Below are 18,266 nucleotides of genomic sequence, written 5' to 3'. Positions count from 1 at the left end.
TAAAAAAAGACTAGGCCCATATTAATTCATTCATTTATACTTCATTGTACGCCGGTGTCACGTGATGAAAATAGCAGATCTACAAGCATAGAGCACCGAAGTCTGAGGTACTTTACGCATCCTACCTGGGTCACGTTTTTTTCTCCCCCATTCTGAATTCCCATATAGACGAGTTTAGTTTAATACCGCGGCATATGTGTTCCAAAAATAAACAGATGAGCCCGGCGGCTTGACTCATATGGATATGAATCAACTGACGGTGAGAAAACTAATGCTAAAGCTAATGTTACCGCCGCTGAATTAATTACATTTTCAACAGAAACAGATTGTATCAAATATGAGTGTGACTGACTATCGTAAACAATACAGAACCACCTCCCTGACAATAGCGCCGGGACAATTTGTTTATTTTTGGACCACAATTCTTATATGAGATGATTCTAAGATGACCCAATGTTATTATAGAGAAAAACTGACCCAGGGGATTAGCGAGTGACAACAGGACTTTGGTTCTCTACTCTATTGAGATTGTAGAGCAGCTATTTTTGTTGTACGATGGTGTTTGAATTAGCGTTGGCAGTCACAAGCTAATAGCTTCCATTCATGCTTGTGTGAAGGACATGGACAGACCAGGATACTTCAGGAAGACCTATTTCCTATCAGACCAGGATACTTCAGGAAGACCTATGTATTTCCTATCCTACTTTTACAGCTTAATTGGGAAGAATGCGTGGAGCTATATCCATGTACCCCGGCTACTGAGAATGATGAAAGAGTTTTTTTGTTTAGACGCATTCATTATTTTAAATGCACAATTGAAATATTCGCCGTGGGATATCTCCACATTTTCAGGCCTTCAGGCTTTAAATCAGACATTTGGTCGAATGGATTTCCTAATTAGTAAATTAAATGGCAGAGGAAATATTATCTATTTGTATGTTTTTTGGTCACTTTAAGGCCCCTAGGGGTCCCCAGATCTCCCTGTGAGACCCACGTATAATGTATTAGTACAAGAAGGAAGAACAAGTCCAGAGATAAATGAATAAGTACATAAATGACTCCATTTGTGTTTGCAGTGTGACCTACAGTACTGTAGTTGTTACTGCATCATTCATTCCAACCGAGTGAGGAACGAACTGCTGCTCTCAGCTAAAACACTGAGATGAAGGAGGGTGGGGAGGGATGAAGAGAAGAGAAGAGAAGAGAAGAGAAGAGTTTGTGAGCGAAAGAGAAAACAGGATGAAAGGAGAGAACGAGGGAAAGAGAGATAAAGAGAGAGAGTCATCTGTCAGAACTGTTCGTCCTGTGGGTATTTCCATGAGATAGAAGGAGGCTCCGCCGCAATTTAAAACCTCCATCATGCCAAGGAGTTGAGGCTGTGTGTTTGTGTTGATGTCAACCAAGATACTGACGTGTGTGTGTGTGTGTGTGTGTGTGTGTGTGTGTGTGTGTGTGTGTGTGTGTGTGTGTGTGTGTGTGTGTGTGTGTGTGTGTGTGTGTGTGTGTGTGTGTGTGTGTGTGTGTGTGTGTGTGTGTGGTCACTGTGGTGCATGCGTACATGCATGCATGAGTGAGTGTGAATCTGAATCTCATTTGCACAACAGTTTATTCTGTCAATCCACATACAGTGTGTGTGTGTGTGTGTGTGTGTGTGTGTGTGTGTGTGTGTGTGTGTGTGTGTGTGTGTGTGTGTGTGTGTGCGTGTGCGTGCGCATGCGCGTGTGTGTGTGTGTGGTAGACTTACCATCCATTCCTCCAGATCCTTCACAGCCATCTTCATCATCACAGTCATCTCCGCTGCCAATCTCTCTCTGTCCACTCCCTCCCTCCTCTTCCTCCTTGTTCTGTCTGACCATGTCTTCCCAGCCCAGCTCTGCATGCAATTCCTACACACACACACACACACGCACGCACACGCACACGCACACGCACACGCACACACACACACACACACACACACACACACACACACACACACACACACACACACACACACACACACACACAATGCATAAACTTAAAGGTAGGGTAAGTGATTTTCTTTGGTTAAAATAAGTGTTAAATAGCTCTATATTCTGATAGTACTCATTGCTATAGAGTGTTTGTTCAGTAAAAGGAGTCTCCTTGTCTCTCCAGCTCTATTAAACAGAAAATGCATTTTCGTTTCAGTTTCAGTTTCATTTCCAATTTTATCCAATCAGGATAGAGAACCCAATCAGGATACAGATTAAACAAGTGAAATTGGAAGTGATGACACTAAGAAATGAGCAGGCAAAATTGGAACTGGAACACTATAAAAATGAAGCTTAAAAATGGGTACTTGCTCCTGATTGGCTGAGATTTTGACACCTACCTAAAAATGTATTTTCTGTTTATTAGAGCAGTTTTCTGAGAGATATGTGGTGCATAAAAACTAAATGCTGCTTCCCCACGTTTATTTGTGTTTTTAGGAACAGAAAGCAGACCTTTCCCAGATGACCTGAGAGGTCTGCATGGTTCATGATATCATGATATCGTATTTAAGGCAAACGCAGGCACAAGCACCCCCTCCACCCGCCCACCCACCCACACAGGACACATGTATTATAGATAACATGTAGTGTGGAATGTGTATAATCAATCACTAAGCACATACGCGCTCGCCCTCGCAAACACACACATGGGCGTACGCCCCCCCCCACACACACACACACACACACACACACACACACACACACACACACACACACACACACACACACACACACACACACACACACACACACACACACACACACACACACACACACACACAGAGAGAGAGACACAGACACACACAGGTCGATGCTAATTGAGGTCTTTGTATGAATCTACACTGCTGTTGTAGTCGTGGATGCAGGATCACGTGATTTAGAGGACCACAATGGAGATAATGAGCTCTTGGGCTTCTTGTGTTGTCATTTTGTCCAGTATGTTTATCTCAAACATTGTGTACATGCGTTTCATTCAGTCAGTCAGTCAGTCAATCAATCAATCAATCAATCAATCAATCAATCAGTCAGTCCGTTTAGTACGCAGCTCTTCCAATTTTGCTGATATATCACCGGCTTCGAATGCTATCAATGCATTGAATGGGAGATTATCACGTTTTATCAGACCATTGAATGGGCGAGTAGGCGACGAGTAGGCGATACACTGACCTACCCGTGATTTATCAGACCATTCATTGGGCGTAATCAGGAGCTGGTAGGTCAGTATGTCTTGATAACACCCAATGAATGGTCTGATAAATCGCGGGTAGGTCAGTATGTCGACTACTTCGCCCATTCAATGGTCTGATGAAAGGTAATAATGTCCCATTCAATGCATTGATAGCATCCGAATGGGGTGGATATATATCCCGTATATTGTCTCTGTCGGGTGGAAAGCTCATATGTCCAAAACTGTTACTTTACAGGATTCAAATTTCAAAAGTATCAAAAGTAGCAGATCTACGAGCTCAGATTTTCGAGCTTGTGGATCTGCTACTTTGGATGCTTTTGGGTGACGCCGTGGTATGACGATGAAGTAGGGCATTAAAGTTAAAATGTGGAGATGAGAGCTTTCTGCCAGACAGCAACGATATCAATTGTTCAATCTAATTTCGGGTTGGCACGCGGATAAAAGGACTCCTGGTCCTGTCACCACTCAATCACAGTTTAGGCCACACCCACCAGCGAGTGAGCCGCTCGCTCATTCTATCCACTGTTTTAAATGAGAGTTTCTCCAGACCCTCCATTCAGAGCGGAGCGAGATTGGAGGGCTGGCTGCGCCACTTTAGTGTTGAATGGATAATGTGATGAAGTGTCCTCAAACATCTTATACACATGTACTGTGCAATGTGTCACAAGGTCATTCGTCTGACAGTAATAGCCACAGCGCCCTCCTAATACAGCACACACTGGTTTGTACTTGAATATCGTTCCATTCACCAGGGAAACTCGTCAAACAACACAAGTTAGAATCTGTATATGGTATTTAGAAAATGTGTTTTTATTTGCCCCTCGGGGTAAATAAAGATCTATCTACCATATATAATTATTATATATTTCTGATGCACTAGTTGAAATTACATTTCTAATAATAAGCAGTGTGTTAACTAAGTACATTTACTCAAGTACTGTACTTTTTGACAGTACAATTTTGAGGTACTTTGACTTTACTGGAGTATTTCCAATTGTCTATACTTTTACTTGTACTCCACAAAACATACATTACCCACTTTAGCCCTATGTTATACCTAGGCCCTTTGAAAATAGCCGATCTACAAGCTCACAACGCGTCGCGATGCGACGCGTTGTGAGCTTGTAGATCTGCTATTTTCAAACATTTTAGTAATTTTACTTTTGGTACTTTAAGTACATATTGATACCAATACTTTTGTACTTTTACTAAAGTAACATTTTAAAAAACACAGGCCTTTTACTTGTAATGGAGTACTTCTACATTGCAGCATTGATACTTTTACTTAAGTAAGAAATGTGAGTACTTTTTTCCCACCACTGATAATAAGGCTACTAGTAGATATGGCACTAAACAGGATGAATGATGATTGATGCATGTGGGACATCTGCAATTTGTGCCAATTTGTGTGTAGGTGAGAGAAACATAAAGAAACTGGGCCGTTATGTGACTCAATTGTCCCAGGGGACATGGAGGCTGATATCACCGGCATGTCATTACACAGCGGACTGACAATGACGGTTTGTTCCCGTGCCGTGGGAAAGCCAAAACACGTTACAGCTGTTTGGTTCCACCCTATCGGTGTTGTTTTTGGTACAAAGTACAAAGCATTTGTTTCACCATTAAAAACAAAGTGCAAAGAGAAACCACTGCATGTGACCTGCTTTGAACTGCAGTGGCAGGTTGGTGGTACAGTATGGCTTATAGCAGTGGTTCTCAAACGTTTTCATGTCAAGGACCACCAAATTGATAAATATTTGGCCGCGGACCCCCATCTGAAAATATGTTGTGCCAGGGACCCTGATTTGTGTTAAAAATGTTTGTTTTTTTGAAAAATATCAGATATACAAGCTCACCCCACTTTGAGAACCAATGGCTTATAGGACCATGGGGTGTGTATACATCTGTGTACTTTATCATTTATTGACGGTGTCTTTGTGTTCTACACCAGATTGGATGATTGTATAGGGTGTATATACGTCTGTATACTTTTATTTATCAATATTGTCATTTTCTTGTGACGTTACCTATTTAACTCTGGTGCCTGAATTTCCCCCATGGGATCAATAAAGGTATCTATCTATGGTTCTACAGATGACTCAGCATCAGCAACAACCTCCCATAATCTATAAATACATTTCATCTGGTGATTAACCACGTCGTGAACCATAGCAACGCGTTATGACGCGCCGTGAGCTTAGATCTGCTATTGTCAGCTAAAGACATTTGGTGTAGAAGGAAAAAAGGAGGGGACCAACAAGTATAGACTTGTGGGGGACTCCGGTCAACTAAGTATATAGGATAGGGTTTAAAAAGTGCACCCCCCCCCCCCCAGAAACCTAGCTTGGTTTCCACTATGGCAAAAAAAAGTAACTTGTTACAATGGAAATGTTTATAGGTCTGAAACCCCGCTGTCAGAAGTGAATACACTACTCCTCCTAACTCCCATCGCGTGGGTGTGTCTGCATCATGTGCCTGTGAACATTTACATTTACAGAAGCCTCGACGCTATTTTAATAGCGAGCTAACGGGACACAGGGGGGATAGCCAGAATTAATAGACCAGGAAAAGCTAATCTCATACATAAATGATTGCGTGGTGTGTGTGTGTGTGTGTGTGTGTGTGTGTGTGTGTGTGTGTGTGTGCGTGCGTGCGTGCGTGCGTGCGTGCGTGCGTGCGTGCGTGCGTGCGTGCGTGCGTGCGCGTGTGTGTGTGTGTGTGTGTTTTTATTTTTTTTGGGTGGGGGGGTGCCTCTGTGTATAGATTGCTGACTGGGGGTTTCTTCCATGTAAATGCAACATGATTAATGGACTCTCCACCAAGTAGGAGAGTATAGAAGAAACAGCTTCAACAGCAGAAAGCAACCTCTAATCCCATGACTTTTCCATGACTACTTACATTTGCTATTTGGTTGATTACCCCTTAAAAGGCACTCGGATCTACCAGCCACCAAGCTTGGTGATGAGCACAGATGGTGGATAAATCAAAACACACAAGAGTATATGGATCGAGTATCAAGTAAATGATGACTTGAACATTGGACATCTGACTTGAATCTCTGTTGGTGTAACAGATACTGTCCAGTTGGCTCATCTGACAAACCCTGTCACCGCAACACCCTGCATGGGTTCATTTGGATCTATTCACTGATTCACTCACTCCCAGAGTTCACTAAACACTTTAGGAGTTTACTGTGATACCTACCGTAGGCTATGCCCAGCCCGCTGACATGCTGAGACATCTATGACTATGTGACTCCTTGTTTTTGATCTGTTTATGTGTCTGTCAACACCTTTGTGTGTGTGTGTGTGTGTGTGTGTGTGTGTGTGTGTGTGTGTGTGTGTGTGTGTGTGTGCGTGCGTGCGTGCGTGCGTGCGTGCGTGCGTGCGTGCGTGCGTGCGTGCGTGTGTGTGTTCTGTTTGCCTGGTCTGTGTCCTGAAAGAAGTTCATCAAGGCGAGCAGCTGATCCATGCTCTTCACCACATCAACTCTATCCCCATGAATAATCTTTGTGAAACATTTTATGATTCATATTAATATGAATAACAGTCTTATGAATCATACATGCAAACCATATTAAAAAGCTATATACCCATAACTTTGGGACACCCTGTTCAAAATGCTGAATGAACCCAGTTTCCTAACCCTTCATCATGTATTCCTTAATCCTTAGTGAGTGTCATTATCTACATGCGTTTAGAAGGCTGACATTTAAGTTTATTGGATTCTGAAATTCTTCTCACACAAGTTGACAACAAATGACAGCCAGCTGAGATAGCGTGCATTCACGCACGCACGCACGCACGCACGCACACACACACACACACACACACACACACACACACACACACACACACACACACACACACACACACGCGCACACGCGCACACACAGTGCTAAAGCAAATGATGCTTCCCGTGGGACTTAACCACCAAAGAAGAGCTGTCTGTCTCTCTTTCCGTCTGTCCCTCCGCTCCCTTCTTGATCTTTACATGTGCAACCCCTGCTGCTAGCATTAGCAACACTCATCACTATAGCATATTAGACACTCAGCACTGGCATTAGACCCCATAGAACACTGATGTTGGCTTGTTGAACTTAGCTCGCTGCTATGATACTGACAAGCTAATGGCCCCAACAGAAGGCACTGGTGACCACGTGTGTGTATATAATATAAAGGGCAGGAACAGGTGGGGCTAACATTATCCCTCAATGCGCTGCGCGGGGATGCTAACAGCATGCTAACAGCGTCATAACTCAATGCGTGATGGCCGGGGGTGAGGACAGGAGGAATGAGGGCTGTGTGGGAGAGATGGGCTTATCAAATCTCCCACATGGGACCTTGCACTTAAGAGCTGTCTGGCTTTCATCTGCCTCACATCATCACTTAGCAACATGAAAACGCTGATTTACTGTGGTCGATAGACGGGATTGGTGGCAAGAATTTAAGAATGTCACACATGCACAAACACACTGCACATGATCGGTGTCAGGCAGAAACCTTGTATCTCCGTATTTCAAAGTGTGTTTTTTGGGGTAAAATCAATGTCCTACTTCGTCGTGCAAGAGTGATGATGCTTAAATGTAGCGGAAATAGCCGATCTACAAGCTCACAACGCGTTGCGATGCGATCTGTTGGTGAGCTTGCAGATTGGCTATTTTCGCTATCAACGAAAAATAAGATAAGACGTTTATTGTCACTGTATTCACATACGACGAATGACATTCTTTGAAAGTTACAGTAGTTAAAGGAGTAGTTCACCCAAAACATGACTTATTTGCTATCAATTACACGGCGCATGAAGCCTTGAATTCGAGGAGATTTTTTAGTCTTTGACGCATTCTGAAGCCAATAATCTGATGACCGGCGGAGTCTCCTACTGACTGATGACCCGGCATCAAATTATTGGCTTAGGAATGTGACAAAAATGACCATGAATTCAAGGCTTCATGGGGTGTGTAATTGACAGTGGTGTAAAGTAACTAAGTACATTTATTCAAGTACTGTACTTAAGTGCAATTTTGAGGTACTTTTACTTTACTGGAGTATTTCCAATTGTCTATACTTTTACTTCTACTCCACTACATCTCAGACGCAAATATTGTACTTTTACTCCACTACAATTATTTGGAAACTTTAGTTAATAGTTACTTTGCAGATATACATTATTATATTATAAAACATACATTAACCACTTCAGCCCTATTTTATACCTAGGCTATTTGAAAATAGCCGATCTACAAGCTCACAACGCGTCGCGATGCGACGCGTTGTGAGCTTGTAGATCTGCTATTTTCAAACATTTTAGTACTTTTACTTTTGGTACTTTAAGTACATTTTGATACCAATACTTTTATACTTTTACTCAAGTAATTTTTTTATTCCGGACTTTTACTTGTAACTTTTACTTGAGTACTTCTACATTGCAGTATTGATACTTTCACTTAAGTAAGAAATGTGAGCACTTTTTCCACCACTGGTAATTGATAAAAAATAAGTCATTTTTGGGTGATCTACTCCAATAAGAGTGTCTGTGGGTTTTATAAACACCGAACCAATGAAACAAGCTTGTCTCTAAAATAACAACTACATTGGATCCATGGGAACACAGGTTATTTTCCCCATTTCCCGTAAGTAACGTTTTCGGACATACAAGGTTACCGCCCAACAGCGGCGCCACGGAATAGGCCGAACACGAGCTACAAGTCAGTGTTGAGAATGTTCGGTTCGGACAAAACAACTCGACCTTGGCTTCTGTACATGAAAGCGAAACCCGCCCCTGAAGAGCAGTTGACAAATGTTATCTCTATCGAACACTAGAAGCAAGAAAGCCAGAACTCTCTTGATGATGTCGTTGACAGACAGCTTGACATTTTTTGGGTAACAGTCAGCTGAGGGTGTGTGCCAGTACCTTTAAGAGTTGTTCCAGTCTCCGCTTTACTCCCTTCAGAACATGATCGGTGTTCCGGACAGTCATCTCTGGATTCTCTCGCTGGGCCTTTAGGCTGCTACCCACTACATGACCTACATAGCTACAGAGAGAGAGAGAGAGAGAGAGAGAGAGAGAGAGAGAGAGAGAGAGAGAGAGATTAATCACATTCACTATTAGTCAGCCGGTCAGTCGGCCAACCAGGTAGTTAGTCAGGTGGCTCATATAAAGTCAGGTAGTCAGGCAAATGAGTTAAGGAATAACAAATTAATCATCCAGACAGACCAAACACTCTCTGCCTAAAAAGCTCTTTCTCTCTCTCTCTCTCTCTCTCTCTCTCTCTCTCTCTCTAGATGGATGTAGTCTCTCTATCTCCAGACCCCCGCTCTCTCTCCTGTCTAAGGCATACTGCCACCATACAGTACTGTAAGTCCTCAGCACATCATTCACGCAACCTCTAGAGAGAATAGCTACTTTCTGCCCCAGTTCTGTGTGTTTGGGTGTACCGTGTGTGTGTGTGTGTGTGTGTGTGTGTGTGTGTGTGTGTGTGTGTGTGTGTGTGTGTGTGTGTGTGTGTGTGTGTGTGTGTGTGTGTGTGTGTGTGTGTATGGCTCTCCTGCCCCAGTTTACTCGCAGTCATACTAGTCTGCTTTATCAGGGCTAATCTAAACAGTCCCCATACACACAGACACACCGACACACCGACACACACACACACACACACACACACACACACACACACACACACACACACACACACACACACACACACACACACACACACAAAGACATACCGTATAGCGTATATACACATACAGTACACACACATTAGTTTAACCCATAGACGGTAAAAGGTTTAATCCTGCCCAACGAAACGCAGGCTCTCTCTCAAACAGGGAATCATTCAAGTCCCATGACCAAGCGCTGGTAACATGAGTGAGTCCTGTCGGCAGGAACACACAAAGCGCGGATGGTCTCAGTCAACCATCGGTCCATTTACGGATCACGGGAAATCACATTCAGACGATTCTCGTCGTAATAGCAGATCTACAAGCTCATAGCGCGGCACTCGGTGCCGCGCTATGAGCTTGTAGATCTGCTATTACGACGAGAAGAAAAGATGAGAAAGAAAAAAACAAAAAGTTGACACCGATTCATACAGATGAGGGAGAAGCGTTCTGGAATCATCAATCGTTGCCAAACCAGTTTGTCTAGCAGTGATATAATCACCAACAAACTCGGCCAACACCCTAGAAATACAAACAGTCTATGGCAGAGGGGTCAGGGAGGGATAAGGGACGGTGGGCAGGTTGTGGGGTTGGGGTGGCGGGGGTTGGATCTAGGTTGATCTTTAAAAAAAGACCCCTATGATGCCATGTGATAGTAGCAGTGATGACCCTGTGCCTGTGGATCCAACTGACTTCTGGCCTGAAGTCAGTTCCCCTGAATCACAGGCTTCTCTTCTGGCCTCCTTTTAGTTCACCCCAAAAAAAACTTTTTTTTTCTCTATGGATAAGTCACCCCATGGAGACTTGAATTCATGGATATTTTCTTGTTTTTGTCGCATTCCTAAGCCAATAATTTGATGACCAGCGGACCGGTACGCAGCGGTTCCGGCAGGAGAGACAAAGGAGACTCTTTGTGTCTCCAACCGGAACGCTTAGGAATGCGACAAAAACTAAAAAAATATCCATGAATTCAAGTCTCCATGGGGTGACTAATCCATAGAACAAAAGTCATTTTGGGGGTGAACTGTCCCTTTAAACACATGAACCCTATCATCTCTATTCTGGACATACCATAATAGAGGAACATTTTTAAAAAAATAGGCAAACATTCAGCAAACATTTTCCCCCGAAGAGATTTGTTGTAAAGGGAAAAAGGAGCGGGCCGAGTATAAACCCCTTTGAGGTTTGAGTGTCTAAGCCTGTTTAATACTTCGTACGATGGTGTCACTCACCAAAAATAGCGATCTGCAAGCTCACAACTTGTAGATCACAAGCTTGTAGATCAGCTATTTTAGGCGTGCAACACCACCATACCACCGTCTCATACATGTGCTGCTCACTAATATCTTATTTGAATATATAAATTGTGGACTGTGACTTTATTATTTAGCCCGTGTCTGACCTTATATGGTATTGGACCCTTTTGGACCCTTTTGGCCACTCTTCCTGTTGCATTGTTCCCTGTTCTCCTTGTACCCTTATTCTGTAGTGTTGTCTTGGTGTTTCCTGTCTGCCCTAGTTGTTGCTTCCTGTCTTGTCTCACCAGTATGTCTTTGCAATTGTAGTTCACCTGTGTCTTGTTCTGTTACAGCCAATCATGTGTTAATTGTCCTTTGTTCTCACCTGTGCCTAGTTAGTCCCTGTCTATTTGTATGCCCCTCTGTTTCGGGTGCATTTCGCCTTTCCGACATGTTGCCTTTCCGACGTTGACGAACCCTATACCTAACCCTAACCCTAACCCTAACCGCACGCGGAAGCCACTAGTCGGAGTGGCGAGATGTCGGAATGGAAGGAGAACCCCCTCTGTTTCCAGTCTGTGTCGGTTCATTAATGTTGTTGCAGTGTTCTGTGTGTTACCCTTTTATTCCCTGTTTAAGAAATAAATCCCCCTGCATCTGATTCGTTCTGTCTCTGCTCACTGTCTGCGCTTGGGTCCTACACCTCCCTGCCTTGCACTGTGACAAATTGTTGCTTATATTTACATCGAGCCAAGGACCCACAAATTGATATATATCAGGCTGTGGACCCCCATCTGAAATGTGTTGTGCCAGGGACCCCCAGAAGAAAATAAGATTAATGTTAACATTTGTGTAAAGAAATTGTGTTCAAAAGTTTTTTTGAGATTTTTCAAAAAAGCAGCAGCGGATGTACAAGCTCGCAGCGTGGCACTAAGTGACGCGCTGTGAGCTTGTATACCTGCTATTTTTGAATAGCCAGCGTATAGAATATGGATAAAGAGGTTAAAATGATTGTGAACCACTCACTGCTAGACAGCTTGCGGTCATAAGGTGTGTCTGAGAGGATGTAAACACAGCCTAGGCTACTTTAGGGTTCCTTACGGTTGGCTTAGAGCTTATCTGGTTAATGTAAACAGGACATGGTGTGTGCATGACTGTGATGTATGTGACCGTCATGGTGAACGTGTCAACACACTCACAAACGTAATTATAGGTGCTGCATCCTCCACGGATCTAATAACATGACATGACATGGGAGAGGAGAGGAGAGGAGAGAAACAGAGGACTAGAGGACTAGAGGACTAGAGCAGTGGTTCTCAAACTTTTTCATGTCAAGGACCCTCAAAATGATATGTATTTGGCCGCGGACCCCCCATCTCAAATAGTTTGTTCCAGGGACCCCCCAGAAGCAAAATTTGAGTTACAAATGTTCGCTTAAAAATATATAAATATTCAAAGGTTTGCACAAATGTTCAAGATTTTTCAAAAATAGCAGATCTGCAAGCTCATAGCGCGGCACTCGGTGCCGCGCTATGAGCTTGTATATCTGCTATTTTTGAATAGCCAAAGCTAAGTGGTTAAAATGATTGTGACTCTATGTTAACACATTTTGCTGGGGACCCCCTGGAACCCCCCCAAGGACCCCTGGGGGTCCCTGGACCCCACTTTGAGAACCAACGGACTAGAGGACAAGAGGAGAAGAGAGGAGAGGGGAAGAGGAGAGGAGAGGAAACAAAGGGAAACAGGGACCAGAGTAGAAGAGAAGGCGGGGAACAGGGGAGAGAAAACAGAACAGAGGAGGAATAAATAAAAGCTGTGAGAAAGAAAAGGAGGATGAAAGAAGCAAACCTCATTTATAAACCACAGAATGAGACCCAGGGCGAAAATCCCCCAATTCCTCTGCTTCACAGCTAAGATTTTCAGGGCTCACTGTCAACGCCACCCTTCAAACACATCTGTCACAGCCATTCCTGTGACACCACCGCACAAATATTCTGTCATAGATCACGACATGCTTTATCTTAATTAGGACCAGGAATGTACCGCGAAACGAGGCTCATATCTTTCAGTCTGGATTCGTCCAAACGTGTCAACACCAGACACTGGAGTTTATAGGAATGGTGGTAAAAATAGACCTTGTGGTCATTTAGTGTGATAGGTTTTTCAATGCGCGTTGCATCTTGTCTTGCGGTATATTAACCTATTAAGACCTGAGGCCGATTCTACAAAATGTCTTCTAAATCCCAACAGTTTTCTGAAAAAAACGTATGTTACTATATCAGTGGTGCTCAAACTTGTAAAGCAATGATTTGAGTTACAAATGTTCGCTTTAAAAATATATATATTCAAAGATTTGCACACCTTTTCAAGATTTTTCAAAAATAGCAGATATACAAGCTCATAGCGTGGCACTCGGTGCCGCGCTATGAGCTTGTATATCTGCTATTTTTGAATAGCGAAAGTATTAAATAATGGTTTAAGTCGTTACACAGATGCGTTCCCGGTCTTAATGGGTTAAGATATATTTATTTCAAATGAGTGAATGGATGACATGCAGCACATGATCTTGGTGCTGAAGTTATGTGCCTATAAGCCCACTGATCCACAAGGCATGTAGGTTATTCATTTGGGGGACATTTTACCATCTATTGTGAGCCATAACTTTTTACTATCTTGCACCCCAACATATATTTTTTGTAGACTTTTTTGCATCATCTTCTCTCCAAGACTGTAACAAAAAGGTACAGAATCATTTCCTTTTGTGCATCAATACTTCATAAAGTGTATATAATATTAGTGGTCCTCACCCGAGGCAAAAACTTTATGCTCCCATGGACCACATTCACACGGCCATCATTTTGCTCTTACGTCATACTCAGTATGATGTAAGAGCAAAATGGCCTGTGTAAATCATCACTGGCATTCTAATGCTTAATTCATATACTGTCATGTGACAACGTACAAATGAGGCTTAAGAACGATGCCAACAATTTCAACACGTGGTCAACAGATTAGATTAGTTTTCTCTCAAATACTTGAGGTCATAATATGAAGATGAGACTTTCATTTAGGTCTGCAAGAAGAAAGGTGGTTGCCACCACTTTTAATTAAACTTTAAGCTTGATAATGAATAAATGCGGCACAGCAATAACATCTCATAATTCAATATAGTTTATGATGATAACAACTGCTAAATCTAGTCAGATTTTCTTCTCAATAATCTGTGGTTAGGCCTGCAGAACGTCATATCTGCCTTTCTGTCTGTCTAAAGGAGATTACAATTAGTTAATGTCTCCTCACCTTGAATAAAAACAGATAACAGATGAAAGATAAAAGTGTGAGTGTGAATGACACTATAAATGAGATCTGGAGAACGACAGATGTAAGTCACTAGCTGGCACATGATGGTAATGCTGCTTTGCCATCGGTTATCACAGCCTTATACAGTACTTACGATAAAACACACACCCACACACACACACACACACACACACACACACACACAGATCCATTCTTCTGCCTCGGCCCTGCAGGCAACAATTAAAAACCTCAGCAATGTCAGCAACGCACGCACGCACACGCACACGCACACACACACACACACACACACACACACACACACACACACACACACACACACACACACACACACACAGACAGCTCAGGTACCACCTCTCCAACCACAATGCTGTGGTCTAATGGGATTTGGTTAAAGTGCACTGTACTGTACAAGTCTCTCTGCCTTCTGTTCCCCGGCCGTCTTCTCTATCTGTCTCCCTCTCTTATGTCTGTTTCAGTCTCTCTGTCCCCCCCCCCCCCTTCTCGCTCCCTCCGTCAGCCCCCCCCCCCTCTTTCTCTCTATCTCTGCCTTGGGCTGCCTTTCTCAAACTACCTGATTCTCAACAACTTTTTCTCTGTCCATCCCTCAGTGTCACTTTTTTGCCCCCCCGGTCCACACTCTCTCCTGTCCTGTCCTTTCTCTCGGCCGGCCTCAATGTCTTAGTAATGTTGACTTCTTTTTTTTATTATGCTGGTTTCTTAATAAACACAAAGTCAAATCCTCTGAGTTGATTTAACTCGGAGGCTGAGCATGTGGAAAGGCAACCAAATGTACACGCTTGGAGTTACAAATTGATAAATGAACACTATTGATTTTACTATGCATGCATGAGATAGCTGACAATAGTGTGTGTGTGAGAGAGAGAGAGAGAGAGAGAGAGAGAGAGAGAGAGAGAGAGAGAGAGAGAGAGAGAGAGAGAGAGAAAGGGACAACAAAGGGAGAGGTGTTGATTTATGCTGTCCTTGTCACATACTGTAGGTTCCTTATGTAATTATGCCCTCCACTGGTGATGCTCAGCTATTACAGCGACAAGGGACAGAACACCCTCGGCTGATTTTGTAGTTTGTTTTCCACTTCAGGTGAAAACTACAGCAGATTAAAAACATGGCAGACAAGTAAGCAACACAGCTGCACCAAACAATTAATAATGAGTGTGTTAGATTTTCATAGTTGTGTCCAGAGCCAAGGGCACGGCCAATGTGCAAGCATAATAGACAGTATTGACATGCCATGTTTTTACACTGCTGTAGTTTTTCACCTGAAGTGGAAAACATTATAAGTGTCCACATTTCTTTTGGGACAATAAAGTCTATCATAACTTATCTTAGAGATAGGGTTGTTCCACTACACTCTCTCACAAAGCTGCAAAGCACAATGTTATTAAATCATTGCTCTTGCAAACCAACAATGACAAAACCTAATCACTTCAAACGTACAACGTCACAATAAATATCGTATTAATAATTACACTCTTTCTCAAAGGAGCCACAGTCACCTGCCTCAGGTTTCTAATTCACATATGCTTTGCCTGTGCATCGGGACATTTTTGCCACATTCAGTACATTCAATATATTTGTATTTTATTATATTTTATAGAACCCCAGCGTCCCGATTCTGGGCATGTCATAATAGGCAAACATTTGGCAAAAATATGCAAACGTTCAGCGAAAACAGAGATAGCAATACATAGAGATAGATAAATAGATTATTAATCCCAGAGGGAAATTCAGGTGTCCCATACACACACACACGCACGCACGCACGCACGCACGCACACACACACACACACACGCACACACAAAGGAAACACTAAAAGGGGACAGATACTTAAAAAACAGCACAAAACATTAAAAAAGGCGTTGTTTGTTGTCTGGTCGTAGTGTTAAAAAACCTAATTGCTGTGGGGACGGAACGGTTTTCTTAAACCTTTCATTCTTAAAACATAAAGAGATGAACAGTTCTCTGCGGCCGCTTTCCTGGCCTGTCAGGATGTTGTGGAGAGGATGACCAACAACATGTCCATTAAGGCCTGCATCTTGTTCCGAGTGCATCTCTCCACAACAGCCTCCAATGAGGCCGGCCTTTCACCCAGTACAGAGCCAGCCTTCTTCTCCAGCTTGTTCAGCCGCTTAGCTGATCCATAAACCCATTTTCGGCAGAGATTTTGTACAGAGGGGGGAAAGGAGGGGACCAAGTATAGACCCCTGGTGGACCCCGGTAAACGAAGTATAGGGTTTAAGTGGTTAAGACTATAAAAGATACTCCATCAGCAGTTTATTTGGACAGTCGTTTTAGAGACAGTGTGTTTTTATAGTTGGTACTGTGTTTTACTGTTGTATGAGACTTTTTACTGTGGTTGGACAATTGTGTGAACTTAGAGATCAAGCAACCAAGTTCCTTGAATGAGAAAACACACTTGGTCAATAAAATTGATTCCGGTTTTATTTCTCTACTCTTTCCTCACTCTCTCACTTGTTCTCTCTCTGTCTTATCCTTTCTCTCTCGCATCGTGGCCCTTTTTCATACGCCTATCTCTCTCTCTCAATCTCTCTTTCTCACACACACACACACAGGCACACGCACACACGCACGCATGCGCACGCACACACGCGCGCACGCGCACGCACGCACGCACGCACGCACGCACGCACGCACGCACGCACGCACGCACGCACGCACGCACGCACGCACGCACGCACGCACACACACACACACACACACACACACACACACACACACACAAACTGAGACATTTGTCAGTGAAGTGGGTCAGAGGGTAGAGGAGATGAATGGATGACTGAATGGAAGGAGGGATAGATGAATGGATGGTTAGATGGATGAAAGGGTGGATGCATGGATGAATAGAAGGATGGATAGAGGGGAAGAGAAGATGTAAAGGGGTCAGAGAGGCGCAGACTGGCCGGACTCCAGTACGGAACGAGTCCAGCGTCTCCTCTAGTCCTCTGAACGGAAATATATCCCTAAAACACTGTTTATTTAGTGGGAATTCAGTCAGCTCTTCTTGGATGACCTGTACGAGATCAATAAGAAACATGCAACGTTTCCTGTTTCAGGGTATGGTGTGGTCTGGCAAGAATGTCATGTAATTTGTGCCGTTTACAAAACAATCTACTGTAGATCTTCGAACTTTTCAGGCCAAGGACCCCCTAGCTGAGAGAGAGATGGAGCAGGGACCCCCACTACATATTGTATAAAATTGTGTTGCAGATTAAACCTTAGATTTCATCAGTGTTGTGTGAACTAATGTTTTTTGTTTATTTCACTTAAACTCAATACTTTGTAAACTTGACCGTTGGCTCTCTATTTGGTCTGCTCTTTTCCCTCTACACCAAACACCTCTTTACCGAAAATAGCCGATCTACAAGCTCACAACGCCTCGCAGCGCGAGGCGTTGTGAGCTTGTAGATCTGCTATTTTCAGCTAATGTTCTCCACAGAATAGGGATTCTAGGGTTGAAGTGGTTAATGTAAAACAAAAAGGTTCCTATCACACAAAGATTTGGCGGCCCCTTCTAGTAACTCTGAGGACCCCCTAGGGGTCCCGGACCCCCTGTTGAAGACCCCTGATCTAGATTATTAATTTAACTCCTCAAAGTAACTCTCTCTGATGTTACACTCTGTATTCTACTGCGTACAACCAACTTCCTATTTTTAACCAGTTAAACCCCATATGCAAGCTCAGAGCACGTCACAAGATTGGCTTTTTTTGCTGAATGTTCTCCTACATCACATCCCAAGAATAGGGATGATAGGGTTCAAGTGGTTAAAGGCTGATCTTTCATTATGAAAATACATATTCACCAGAATA

At 43.2% G+C, this 18,266-nt stretch overlaps 1 protein-coding gene across 1 annotated transcript in view; it reads right to left on the bottom strand.

Moving 5' to 3' along the window:
* Nucleotides 1–18,266, bottom strand: part of LOC311051804 (glypican-5-like) — a 67,586-nt gene that overhangs the window by 29,360 nt on the left and 19,960 nt on the right. Inside the window, exons 8-9 of the mRNA XM_084066454.1 lie at nucleotides 9,115–9,235; nucleotides 1,745–1,886 (exon numbers count right to left, since the gene is read on the bottom strand). Coding sequence (XP_083922580.1) covers nucleotides 1,745–1,886; nucleotides 9,115–9,235 — 263 coding nt within the window. The remainder of the gene's footprint in view (nucleotides 1–1,744; nucleotides 1,887–9,114; nucleotides 9,236–18,266) is intronic.

The sequence above is a fragment of the Gymnoscopelus microlampas genome (genome assembly GCF_963454915.1).
Source record: "Gymnoscopelus microlampas genome assembly, chromosome: 9".
Lineage (NCBI taxonomy): Eukaryota > Metazoa > Chordata > Actinopteri > Myctophiformes > Myctophidae > Gymnoscopelus > Gymnoscopelus microlampas.
This window is presented reverse-complemented; position numbering and strand designations above follow the sequence as displayed.